The sequence below is a fragment of the Athene cunicularia genome (genome assembly GCF_003259725.1).
Source record: "Athene cunicularia isolate RWA chromosome Z unlocalized genomic scaffold, athCun1 chrZ_part1, whole genome shotgun sequence".
NCBI lineage: Eukaryota > Metazoa > Chordata > Aves > Strigiformes > Strigidae > Athene > Athene cunicularia.
In genome coordinates, this window is record NW_020799142.1 from 13,456,038 (window position 1) to 13,469,784 (window position 13,747).

Here is a 13,747-nt window from a genome sequence, read left to right on the forward strand (position 1 = left end):
GATACTCCTATTTGATGTGGTGTTCACATGAAGATGTTATTAATAGTTCATTGATCTTATTCTAACAGACACATGTGCAACTATGGATGGAAATACATAGTAAAAATCCCTGATTAGCAGTGTACCTAGTTCATACACTTCTTTCTAGCAGTCCTTTTAGCCATTTTTTATTTGAAGTGCCTGATTAAAGAGGGGTAGACCAGGTTTTCTAACATGGGCTTTAGTGAAGGAAATAAATTCTAAACCAAAGGGAAATCTCAGAGAAAAATGCTTGCCTTTTTCTCTTGCTCATGTTCTTCACTGATTTGTAATGGTGAGACATAACACGTGAAGCAGTTGAACTCTCAAATCAAAAGCCAAAATACTACAAGTCTTCTTTGGGCTCTGACGTAGCTGTCGAAATAGTTGGTGTTTTTAAAGTATCTTGGAAAATCGTCATGTTCTTTCTGCTTTGAAGTTCTGTTGTAATGTCTTACTAACCTTTAGAAAAATTACCTTTTTCTACCATCTAGCTTAAATGTTAATCTGTGTTCATTGTCTTTTCTCCTGTATTTTCTCATCTATTCCATCTGTAAGTTTATTTCACTGTTGGTTTTGATCATAGATCATGTCCTAATCCTATGAAAAATTTGCACATTATAAGTACCAGAAGCTTTTCTTACTTAGGAACTTATAAGTTAGGTACCTGGAGAGGTGTTTGAATGATTAAGACATCAGAACTAAACTACTGAAGGGGCTGCAAGTTCCTGTGTTTTTATGTTTGTGTTTACTGACAAAGAGCCAGTTCCACCTTAAAAGGAGTTCGTTGGTAGTTGTTTGGATACTATTGTAAGTACTAGACCTAATTATACTGTTCAGTCACTTATGGACAGAACTGTTCCAATAAAAGCATTATGGCCATTCCCCTATATTTTTCAGGACATTAAGTTGGACAAGAATTCAAAGAGATGCTTTAGCTCTTTGAGAGGAAAAAACAAAACTACTTGTTAGCAAGTAGACAGTGATCCTTCTGATATTACAAGTGCATTGTTCTTTATACTATGCCATTTCTGATACAGGAGCACTTTTTGAGAATTTAAGTGAAGCAATAGATACTTTCAATAAAGAATTGAGAGGCAATGTCTCAAGCTACTTAAAATATTTCATTTTTAGGGTACATTTTCAGATTCAGGAGAATGCGAAATTTATGAATTACAGTAAACCAAATTGTAATGGTGGAAATTTCACCATATAATATTGACACACAGCTTTTTCCTAAAGGCAATACATGCTTTCAGGTATCTGATGGATTCACTGTAGTGGGAGATTTTGAGGTTATTTGGAACAGTGCTAGTTCCTGCTCATTTATGTAGCTACTGGATATGCTACATCTTTAGGGTGATGCCATGTGATTTATCTTCTGCTGATTGTCAAGTGTGCTTCAGTTCTTTGCTCTGTTTTTATGCTAGTTCCTCTGATAGTTCAGAACCTTTTTCAATCCTTTTGTTTAGGTGAAAAAATGACTTTTTTCATTGACTCCTTACTTCCTTAACCTTTCAGCATCTGCCTAATAACAGTTGGCTGTTGTCTGTTTCTGGGTTAACTCAAGAAAGAATTCCAGTCTTGACTTTGAATTTCTCTGTTTTATGAGTGTAAATAATACCTGGAATATCCCTGACTGTAACTTAAAGATTTTGTGGTTCAAAATAGCTCTGCTTTAGAGCTGATCCCCACATTTTTAAGATGGAGGCTAAAACCTCAGACGTTATAATAGCAGTTAATACTTCATGCATATGGTTGATATGGCTGTGGTGCATTTTATTATCTGTGAAGCTGTTGTCTGCTAGAATGGGTTTCAGGGGTAGTGTCTTAAAATTATTTGGTGCACTTTTTTGTATTTTATACTTTTCCAGCATATTGGTGTCAGTAAATATTTTGAGTAGGGTTAAGAGGATGTAAATTCTCCTTTCCTTTGCTTTCATGGCTTCTTTGAAATCAGCAGGATCACTCTTAGTATTCCACACTAGAGTTTAACACATCACGTAGTGAATTTTAGCTGATGACAGGTAGGTCTATTCTTTGTCATGGTCTTATATTTACACTTAAGTTCTCCAGTTAGTTTGCCAATGAAAATAGCTTTTAATTCCAATACCAGTTTTCATTCATATTTTCTTAGTCATTTTGGAGGACAGATAAGAGTTCAAACTATGAAATTGTTGTTTGTAAACAGGCAGAATGCAGAAGCCTTTAATAGCTCTTTTGAGTTAGTTGTTTCTAGGAAGTTTTTAACGCGTTATGGGGAGTGGCCATAAAACTCATTACTATTAATAGGAAGTTGCAGGGAAGGTGTCGACTACAGAAGTACAGAACATGGAGTTGTCATAGCATCACTGCTTCCTAGTTTCCCACCTGCCAGTTCAGAGATTAAATAATTTAACTGAATTAGTTGGTAATCACCCAAAACAAGTTGCTATACACCGTTTCTATACTATTCCTTCTAAGGCAAAATAGCCTGAATTACAATTGACTGTTGTAATCAGGAGATAAAAATTTTAATGTTAGTGAATTAAACTGTCACTTTTTTCATGAAACAGTGATGTGATTTACTTGAGTTAAATAAATGGAGGTATTAAGCTTGATATAGGGATTTTATGTGAGAGGGGAAGCAAATTCTGAAGCTGTTTTTTCAGAAGGAAAGTCAAAGAAGCCACTGGTGTATCTTTGCACCAGAACTACCAGTTCATTTTTGTTCCCTCATCATACTATGACTAGGATTGCGCATTCCCTTGAATCTGTACATAGTGCTTAGTAACTCACTGAAAAGTGACTTTTTTTGCCAGCTTCATGCATCCTACCACAGCTAAGTCACTTTATACTTGGTGTTAGCAGAGAATAAGTAGTTCATTCAGATGGATTTGTATTCCGTTGCTCACAAATTGGAGTTAAAAGTATGTGTAGGTGAAGAGAAGAATTAAAGATCTTGCTATTATGCTCTGTCATTTTTATCAACCTTTCCATAATTTTTTATTTCATAAGGTGTTGTCAGTCAAATGCAAAACCTCTCATCACTGTTGTGCAGGCCTTTTGTATTCAGAATGATTAAAGTTTTGAGCTTTTCTTGTGTAATTAAGCTTTCTTAATTTCTGAAAACTTTCAGTTTTATTCTTAAAGTGAATTTTGTTCCCTCTTTTTTTAAGATTAAGATTTGTATAGCCGGGGGAAATCACAGAGGTTTTCTTCTTTCTGAATCCTAAAGATGTTCTGCAACCTTTTTGTATCTTTTTCTAAAAGGTTTCCATAGTCTTCTTTCTTCTTTCCTAGGCCTGTATCTCCAAACCCTGTCTCTCTTTTCCCATCCCAGTCCCCCCGTCACTCTCCCTTTCCCTTTCAGTTTCCCTCTCCCCCTCGCTCTTCCTCTCCCCTCTTTTCTCTCTTTCTTTCACAAGAGGCACAGACATAACACCAGTGTGCCTGGATCTTATGAAAGCTGTTTAGAAAGTGCAAGGGGAAGCTAGTAATCAAAGCAGGAGGAGTGCATTAGACAACAGTACGAGAAATAATGAGATTCCAGATACTGGAATGTGGTTTGAATAAAGATGAGATAGTTTGCATGGATTTGAAAGGGAAGATGCTACTTGGAGGTGATAGACTTTGTGGGGTTTCTGTAGTTTCCATAAGGTTCACATAAGCACCCAATATTTAGGAAGGAATGCTGGTAACTTAATATGAATGTATGAGTAAAGCTTCAGATTCCATTGCACATTCTTTCAGCATGTTGTGATTCATAACATGCTGCACCACTTAATGAGCATTTGGTAGTGGAGCACTAAAATGGTAACTTTTGGGTGCTTATCTGAACTAAAATTTGACCCTTCTGAAGTTCACCTGTAATTATAGTCTTCTCATTTTAATTGTGTTGCCAGCATTATTTCAGTAGTGAGGCTGAAATTACTCTGGGTTGATGCTTTTCAGGTCTGAACTGTAAGTTACAATTCAAGCTAATAATTTTTATGCTCTATTTTAGCAAATGCTCATCAAGAGGTGCAGCATATTATAGATTAAACGTGTTGAAGTAACATAAAATCCTAATTAACATTTTAAAATATTATGAACAAAAAAATTAAATTCCCAAATTATCGTAGTTTAATATGCATTGTGAATGTATTTCCCATCTTATTTTCTTCAATATCATGGCCAAAATGCTAACTTTTGTTGGAGGCTTTCATTAGTGTTGAAAACATTAAGAACAGCACAGCAGTTTGATCTTTGCTCATATTACTGAGTTTTCATTGTGCTGTATTGTTACCATTTATGATGATTATGATGTAGGATGCTTAGATGTTACATAATTTGAAATGCCTATATGTAACTCTGCATGAACAGAAAGAGGCTCCATCATTGGTAACACTTAGGAAAAAGGAAGATAATTTGATTTGCTGTTTTTTTTCTCTAGATGGGTTCAGCTTTGTTTAATTTACTGCAAATACAAGCATCCGAATTCCAAACTGAAGTCATGGAGCCCTAAGATACACCGTTACAGGTTGTCATCTATCTTGTCTTGATCTTGTGAAAGGCCTCAACTTCAGTTTATATTTCCTGGATTTTTAAAACATTTTCCCTTGTTTGCTTTACAAAATAGTTATTAAATCCACTCATTTGGAGGCTGACTTTGAGGTCATTGATTACTTTTCAGGTTTTGCTTCATTCTCTTATTTTCAGTAAACTATTCACACAAATCTAATGCTGGCAAAAGATATGTTAGCTTCATCCTGTATCCGCTAATGAAGAAAAGGCTACCCTATAGGATCACCTTATGTTGATGGGTGGGTGTGGGTGCGTGGGTATGTGTCCATGCATGTGTGTGTGTTAGTGTGTGGAAAGAAAAAAGTAGTATACTTCCTACTAGTGATTTGAGGCCTGACCTTTCCAGGGCAGTTCCTCCTTTGTTTTTAAGGCTGGCTTATTAAAAACAGATCCTTAGAGATGTTACAGATAGGTGGTGGTAGTAAGGAAATAGCTCAAATCAGTAATCATGAAACTAAGGTAGTACAAGGTATAAGGTTGAGCTGGAGAACAGAAAGCTTTTTGCAACTTAGAATTTCTGTTAAGTTTCCAGAATTTGAAAATAAAGGACACATAGCTAGTAGTACCTGGTATAATTCCAATTTAATTTAATAAAATAGCGCACGGATAGATTTTTCCACTTCTTTTTAGATATCTTACTTATTTTCAAATGACTGTTAAAGTTATTTTTCATTTTATGAACGGGGTGATGGAGACTGTATTTCAGATTCTGTTCTTTCTTTTAAATGCAAAACAGCAGGGGAAAATAGACAAATTATTTTAAAAGCTTGGGTATATTATAAAGAAATTACAAAAATCCTTTAATTTCTAATTTTTAACATAAATTACTTCCACAAATCGAAGTATTGTGTTATGTTATTTTAGTTAATAAATCTTCTGTGTTTCACATTGTTTCCCATAAGGAAATACTCTGTTGATTTTAGGATATTATATGTCTGCCTTGAACATAACTCCTTTCTGACTTAAGCAGAAACTTTTGCTCAAATATTAATAGTATGATACAGCCTATAGTAGTTTTACATTACTTCCATTTTGTCTTTAGGGATTTACCAAGGCAAACTCCTGCTGAAATTAAGGTCTGCATAAGGACTAACAGACTATGTCAGTAATAATATTCAGTTTTGATACAGTGCTTTTCATTCTATCTCCCAAGGCAATTTAGGAAGACAGAAAATATTTTTCTTATTTTGTAGAGAAGGGAGGTGAGCTAACATGCTTAGAATCATCCTGCAAACCGATAAATGACTGAAATAGCTTTGGAGTGCTGTATCCATTAATTCACACTGTTCAGCTGATTATTTGTTTGGTATTAAAATGTCTGGGTGATGTTAGTTCAGTGAATTTGGAGGAGTCTAGTGCCACAAAGAAGCCTATCTGAAGAAAATTATAAAATACTCCTGTCTGCAGAAATGTTAGCCTGGCAGTGAAATACATGTTTTAATTGTCACTTTCCCTTATATGTTAATATATAGATGGTATACTTGTGTAGGCATATCAAAAGTGACATTCTGCACTCTGCACATAAGGTCTGGAGCACAAACCAGAATTCTAGACTCAGATAAACCTGAAATATAGATTTTTTTGAAATTTCAGACTGTTAACCAGACTCAGTTCTTTGCTTCTGTCTGGAGTGGTTGAATTCTTTGTGTTTTAATGTAGTTGAATTTTTGGCTTTTCAGAACATTGTACCAAACTTCACAAAGTCAGCACAGCTATTAATTTAAACATTTGAACCTGATCAGATGCAAAATAAATACAAGGTGACAAGTAGAATTGTCACAGTCTGACACTTTAAATTATGATTTGACAGTGTAAACCACACATGAAACATAAGCAGGTAAATTACATTAATTTTGCTCTACAAAAATGAGCAAGTAAATTAAATGTAAAAATAAATAAGGCAGGGTTATGACAGGAACACCTCATACTGTGTGTGAAAGGAACAAACTGATTTTAGGTTTTTACTTTGATATCCATACTGTATTGAAGTGCTGGTTTCTTCTCACAGGTAACTAGTGACAGAACAAGGGGGAATGGCTTTAAACTGAAACAGGGGAGGTTCAGACTGGACATTAGGAAAAACATTTTCAGAGAAAGAGTGGTCAGACAGTGGAATAGGCTGCCCAGGGATGTGGTGGAGTTGCCATCCCTGGATGTGTTTAAGGGTCATTTAGATGAGATGTTGGGGGATGTGGTGTAGGGGAGAACTTTGTAGAGTCGGGCTGATGGTTGGACTCGATGATCCCAAGGGTCTGTTCCAGCCTGAATTATTCTGTGAAGTTTGTATTCACAGTTGATATAGATGTGGATTTGATTTAGTGTTGAATTTTAGCATCTTAGTGGCTGTGAAATTTGTAATCTAGTTAGATTTTTCAAGAATCTTTGTGATCTATCTTCTGTTCTTTCCCTGTTCTATTTTTAATTGTAAACAATATAGTTCTTTGTGAGTGTGTATCTTAATCTGAAAATTTTATCAGCTGATAAAATTTGCTTTGCAAAAGCAAGTTTTTATTCAGAGATATAAGAAGTAAATATTTATAATGTTTGCATTTGTTCGATGAAAAATTCTAATCTGAAAAGTAAGATAGTTCTGCACTGGCTGCAGGTATGCTTTTACAAGTGGCAGTATTTCTTCTAAAAAGAGTCTCAACAATTCACTTAAGTTTTCATAGAGCCACTCACCAAATAGGACAAAATAGCATGGGCCTAACTGTCAAAAATTGGATGGAAACTCCAGAAATCATCAGTACTCATTCCTCATCGTTTCAGATCATTTTAATATGGTATGTTTCTAATGGATTTAATGGATTTTTTTTTAAAAAAAAAGATACCTTGCTTCTATCAATCATGCAACTGTATTAGCAATCCTGCAAGACTGGCACCAGCTGATTTTAAACTTGGAAAAGAATTTCACATTATTCAAGAAAAGCTTGTACTGTTCAACTGTTACTGCAACTACTAATGAGTAATTTATAAATAAATCCATTTGTATATGCAATACAAGAAGCATGAATCAGGATAAAACTTAACATTTGCTCCTGTTGATGTATATAGAAAAGATAGCCTAGGTGCCAGATACTCATTCATTTTCTCAGAGAAACAATGAACTTTGTCGGGGAGGCACCTAATAACTTTAATTTTTACTCACACTGTCTTTTTGCTTTCTGTAGTAAGGTTCAGCCATAGAATCTACACAAGGATTACTTGTAGGATATGATTTCAAGCAGCATTTAAATAAAATGAAATAATGACTATCATAAGATCATTTTGAAGATCTGAGTATCATTCAAATTTTAGGAAATACTTAAAAATATAAAATATCTATAAGCAGGTTTTGAACTCTTGCACAGATCTCAAAGTAATACAACAAAGATTGTCATGTAAGTCATTTACTGTAATAGCTAACCACTTCTGATTCCATTCTGCATACATACCTGTATCCAAGGGCTACTGAAACAACTATGAAGATTTCCAGTGTTCAGCCAACTTTGGATCATGCACACATTATGAATTTCAATCCTTAGATAGTTTCAACAATGTATCTCCAATGTCAAGAGTACTGGCTTAATTTAAATGAGAAATGTACAAAACTGAATGAAAAAATATGGTAGGAAAAAATGTGGTTTGAAAACCTGTGTTTAACACTGACAACATAGAGAAATAGGATAGGCAAATCATTTATGAAATATGAGCTGCAAATCTAAAAACCCTAAAGGAAATATTTTAGCACATTGCTCAATTAGTACTAAATACATGTGCACTGTTTTAGCAAATGTTACAGAAAAGGTGTGCAAGTAGTCTGAGCTCAGGAACTCTGGTTTTTACTAAAGTAAACGTAATTGTTGCTGTTTCATATTTAAAAATTAATAGTACCCTTTTTCCATGTAATTTTGAGTCAGATAATGACAATGATGGAAATACTACAGCACACCTGAAGACGACTTTTACAGCAAGACTAAAATATACTAAGCCCAGTATTAGCACTGATCAAGGGAAAAAGCAACTATAAAATGATACTTGCATGGCAGGTGTGAAAACACATTTTTGTAGTCTACAATTTTTCCAGATTTTTTTTTGCAGAATATTCTTAGGTAAAATATGGCAGCTTTGAAATTGCTCCAAAATATCTCACAACCATCTATAGATTTCTCTCTGCAGCCCACTTATTAATAGTCTCTGTTCAAAACAAATTTGTGTATACATGTGTGTATGAGGACTGAAAGCAATTTTAGGCTTTTATTCTGATCAACTTGCTTCTGCCTTCTTTCCTAGGAAGTGTGTAGAGAGCTCTGGTGCCTCAGCAAAAGCAACCGCTGTGTTACTAACAGCATTCCAGCAGCTGAAGGTACTCTTTGCCAAACAGGGAGCATTGAAAAAGGGGTGAGTACAAATAATTTATTGTTTGAAGAAGCAATTTATTGTTTTAAGACTACAGGAGGAAGTAACTAGAATATTAAAGTACTTATGAACAACTATAATAGTTCAAAAAAAGGAGTTATGATTTCAAAATACATTTGCATCCTAATGGAGTGTCCTACAGAAATATTTCACCATTATTTTAAATATGTAATTTAATAAATTATTTATCCTTGCTATAAAATTATACAGCCTGTATCAAAAAAACCCTAACCCTGTTACATACTCTGTATATTTTTCAAGTAATTTTTGTAAAAACTGTTTATTAAATTTTATGGCTTCCGTGAAGGACTGTTACAATCTAGGTCTGGCATGAACTTTGAAAATGTGTAGCATAGATCTAGAGCCTGAACTCTGTCATTTTTTTATAAGATTTAAAAAAAAAAAATATTCCTTCAGATATAATCTGAATCATACAAGTATATAGAAAAAATGTTGCCTTAATAAAAGTTTTTTCTAAAAGCCCATATTTCTCAGTGATCTTTCTGGTTTGACTTTGAATTATTCTTTTAGCATTCAGTTATACGTACATAACTGCTTAGCTTTAAAGGACTTTGCTGTGCAGTATAAGAAACTCTTTTACCTGATAGAAAAGTACAGAAAGTTAGTGTTGCAATAGATAAGTCTAGTGCTACTGTATCTGTCTGAAGATAGGAATTTGATTTTAAAACATTGTCTGTATATTAGTAGTTTTGGACAAAGTTCTGAAACTGAGTTTTAGATTAAGAGCAGTACGCAGAGTGTTACTAAATTACAAGGAAAAATCTATACAGATCTCAGAGGAGAGGAAAATATTTTAATTATTAATTTACAGGACATGTACTAGAGAAAAAAGTGAATTCCATAAGTGTCTTTTCAAGATAGTATATTGTGTGCGGGTTTGTACAAAGTGAAGTTTATATTAAACAATTTCTGGTATCTGTTTGAGACTTGCTGCATCTGTCTATAAGATTTACTGCTCTAAATTGGATTTTTTTCCTAATGACAGCTACTGACATCTATTCTCATTCTGTCTTCTGCCATGCTAGCTGGGCTAGTTTCAATAAAGATTACATTGTATTTTGATTAGCAATCTGATATCTAAACAAAAAGAATGAAAGCTTTTGGACAGCTGTCACAGTTTATTAGTGCTTGTTGATGGCTTCATTCAGGGCCTATGACCGAGCATCATTCTGATAGCTTTTCCATGCTGAGTTTGGAAATATTGGTAAACCATGTTAAATAAATTAATTGAAGGGGTCATTTAAAAAAAGAGTGCTTAGAGTTAGCCAAAGAAAATAGAGACACTTTCACATTCTACCAAAAATGTTCTTTTATTAGAGTAATAGAAAATGTTAAAAGCCCTACTCCTAAATCAACAGTCTAGGTTTATTTTGGAACCACCACTCCTTGTCAATGACAAGGAGGAATTTATGTCAATTTATATTTTTTAAACTGTGAGACTACAATGGACAAGTTGAGATGTTTTAAGACACTGTTGCTGTGTCTACTTTGAGATTACTCTACAAAACACCTTTTTCCAGTGATCAGTATCTTGTTCCATCATTAGATTTTAGAGGGAAATGAGAGAATCTGTACTGTTTTCCAGAAGTAATCTGTTCATGCATGTTAACAATAGAAAATTGCATCTGTACACTACAGCTTGAGATGAATAGTAAATTAATAGTTCCTGATAGCAGTAAAACCAGAAAACACAAGCTCTTTCCAAATACGTAGTTCTCTTTACTGCACGCTACAGAGAAAATAATAGGTTACAATTCTGCAACACTTTATTATTAATAATAATCCATTTATATTGAAGTCACACTTAAAGGCTGCAACAAAATTAGTCCCTATTTTGCTGAGCTCTGTCCAAAGATATAATAAATGATATTCCCTGCTTTAAAGGCCTAACAAGATCTTGGAGTACTTAATCATATTGGAGGGTCAGTTTCTGCTTTTAGTTATATTAATGTAAATTCGGTATAACTATTAAAGCAAAATTTGATGCAGTGTGCATTAATATCTTATTGGCAGAGCTGGGAGGGATTTCTACAATTACAATGGCCTAACACTGTATTACAAAACTTTCCTTCAGTTGCTTATATAAACCTGCCAAACATTTAACTCTTTGGATTGAAATTTTCCACAGTAGATGTTTGACTATGCCTGAAGGTTTTTAGAGTGTTTTCCATAGAAGTTACTCAGCTGTTTCCTGCATACCAGGAAAGAGAATAGAGTGGTTTCTTGCTACTGATGAAACTTGTACATCAGTTCTGTTTTGAAGCTTTAATATGTTCATGCTTTACTGAATGGTTTTACATATCAGCTGTGTTCAAAAAGGTACACTTCTTCCTAATTCGTAATGATAATTTTAAATAGGCATGAAATTTCTCTCTGTTTTACTCAGAGATGTGTTTGTGAAGGTAAACTGATAGAATTTTTTTAAAAGACTCTTATGAGGAAATGGTGCATATTAAACAGTAAGACAAAACTGATAGGAATCTTCTTTTTGTCTTTGAATGTAAAGTAATAAAAAAGTAACCTTTCCTAACAACATTGTTTAGATCTATGCTAGGAATGTAAATGAGGGGCAAATGTGCAAAAAGTGAAAACACAAGATACTGAAAGGACAGTCTAAATAGCTAGACTGTGTGATGATTTAAGTTATTATTGGACACAGTGATAAAGGTAAATTTAAGTTATTATTGGACATTCAGTTTAATTGGAAAATAATTGTAGATTAGTGATTGAAAATACACTGTTAAAATTGGGATGCAAATTTAAATAATCTTTTTTTTTTTCCTACAAAAGATATAATCAGTTTTCCTTAATATTAGAGCACTTGATGTGACAGTTTTCTATAACTATGTTATTGTAAATCTTAGTCTGTTGAACGCTAATATTTGTATAAAAGTGATCTCAAATGTGCCACAATATCATGTTATATTTTATTGTTAATGAACTCTAAGAAAAATTTCAGACTGCTTACATTATAGAGTCTTTTGCACATTTTTTACATATTCATATGCATCACCACTGTTTTTCTAGGTAAACTAATTTAAAGTTATTTATTCAATGTTAGAGAAGAATTAACATTTTAGTTCTAAACCTTTCATGAAGGATTGTTCTTTTAAAATAGCTATCACCTCTTGTTTCTTCACATGCTGGTTACTCAATAGTCCTTACCTCACTGTAGCAGATGAGGTTGCTATAATTTGTGGAGGAAGCATATTTCCGTGGACCAGTTAGAAATAACGAAGGTTATGGTAATCGGGAATTATTCTGCCAGAGATTTTATGCATCACTGGTTTCTGGTGAAAGATAAATTTTCACTAGAAAATTAAGAAGAGACACCAAAGTGAGCAGTAGTAAGTCCTCAGGTTTAACTTCAATAGAGGTGAAAAAACAGCATTTAAGGAGTTTTACAAGGAAATATGGGAATGTGGAAGCCAGTGTTTGCATGACAGAGGAAAATAAAGTGTGTAAAATACACCTGCCTTTTATATACAGTCATAATAGTATAGCTTTATGATGGTTTGCATCTTCTGTTTTACGTATGTGATATTCTTGTGGGTTTAGCATTAACTCTGCATGTCTTTTGTTTCTTAACTGATTTTAACATGTTTGTAATATACAATGTATTTAATGTATTTTAAATTAAATTATCAGCATACATTTTTACTCTTAGAAACACTATTATTTTTAGAATTTGACTTTCGCATTAGATAACTGTTCATGTGCTTGTGTGGCATCTTTATTTAATAGAGGGCTGCAAGGAGATTATGATTTTCAGTTATTAAAGTCATTATCACTTAATTTATCACTATCATGAGGAAAAAAAAAAACGGACAATTTTAATCCCTGGTGTAATTCACATGAATATTTCATTCTCAATCATAATTGCAGAATTAGAAACATTGCAAAACACTGTGCTCTACGGATATATCTATACTACCTAGAAATAGGAGTTTGCTCTACTGACTGCATTATGTGTTATACAGACACAATGAGTGATAGTCTGGATTTAAGAGAAGCTCCATATGAAGGTTACCTTTCTCTGATAGATGCCTGCTAATTGGCATAAACTTCAGATTTGTAAATTTAGAACTCCAAGAAGGATAAACCTCCCTTTCCTCAGTACAGCTCCATGAAACCATGTGTCTGGGTTTTTTCCTGAAGAAGGGTGTGGTGCGTTGACCCCATTCAGCAACTAGGTCCCTGTCTAGTCACTCACTCATTACCTCCCCATGGATGGGGGAGAGAATCTGAAGAGCAAAAGAGAGAAAAACTCATGAGCTGTGATAGACAGTTTAGTGAGTGAAAGGAAAAGAAAGAAAAAACGAACAAGAGATCAAAGGCTATCATTCACTACTTCCCACCATTAGACTGTTACTCAGCCAGTCTCTGAGCAGTGTAGCTACTTTGGAAGTACCCCTGCTCTCAGTTTTACTGCTGAGCATGATGTTACAGGGTATGGGATACTGCTTTGGATGATTTCGGTCAGCTGTCCCTGCTGTGTCCCCTCCCAGTCTCTTGCTCATCCCCAGCAACTCACTTGGTTGGCCGGTTGAGAAATGGAGAAAGCCTCGATGGTGTGCAAGCACTGTTTAGCAATAGCTAAAATATCAGTGTGTTACCCACACTGGTCACAAACCTAAAACACAGCACCATACTGGGTGCTATGAGGAAAACTGTCTGAGCTGTTTTGAACTTCCCAGCATTTTGAACTTCAGATTTAAAATAGCCTGCTTTATCTTGCATATAGACTCCTTGATGCTTTTTTTTT

General features: G+C 34.2%; 1 protein-coding gene across 3 annotated transcripts in view; it reads left to right on the forward strand.

Annotated features, from left to right (window-relative positions):
- Positions 1-13,747, forward strand: part of ADAMTS6 (ADAM metallopeptidase with thrombospondin type 1 motif 6) — a 150,793-nt gene that overhangs the window by 82,314 nt on the left and 54,732 nt on the right. For all 3 annotated transcript variants that reach the window (XR_003400093.1, XM_026865742.1, XM_026865743.1), the window contains exon 11: positions 8,836-8,943. Coding sequence is in view for 2 of the 3 variants with exons in the window: in XM_026865742.1 (XP_026721543.1) it covers positions 8,836-8,943 (108 nt within the window). In the remaining variant the exon portion in view is untranslated. The remainder of the gene's footprint in view (positions 1-8,835; positions 8,944-13,747) is intronic.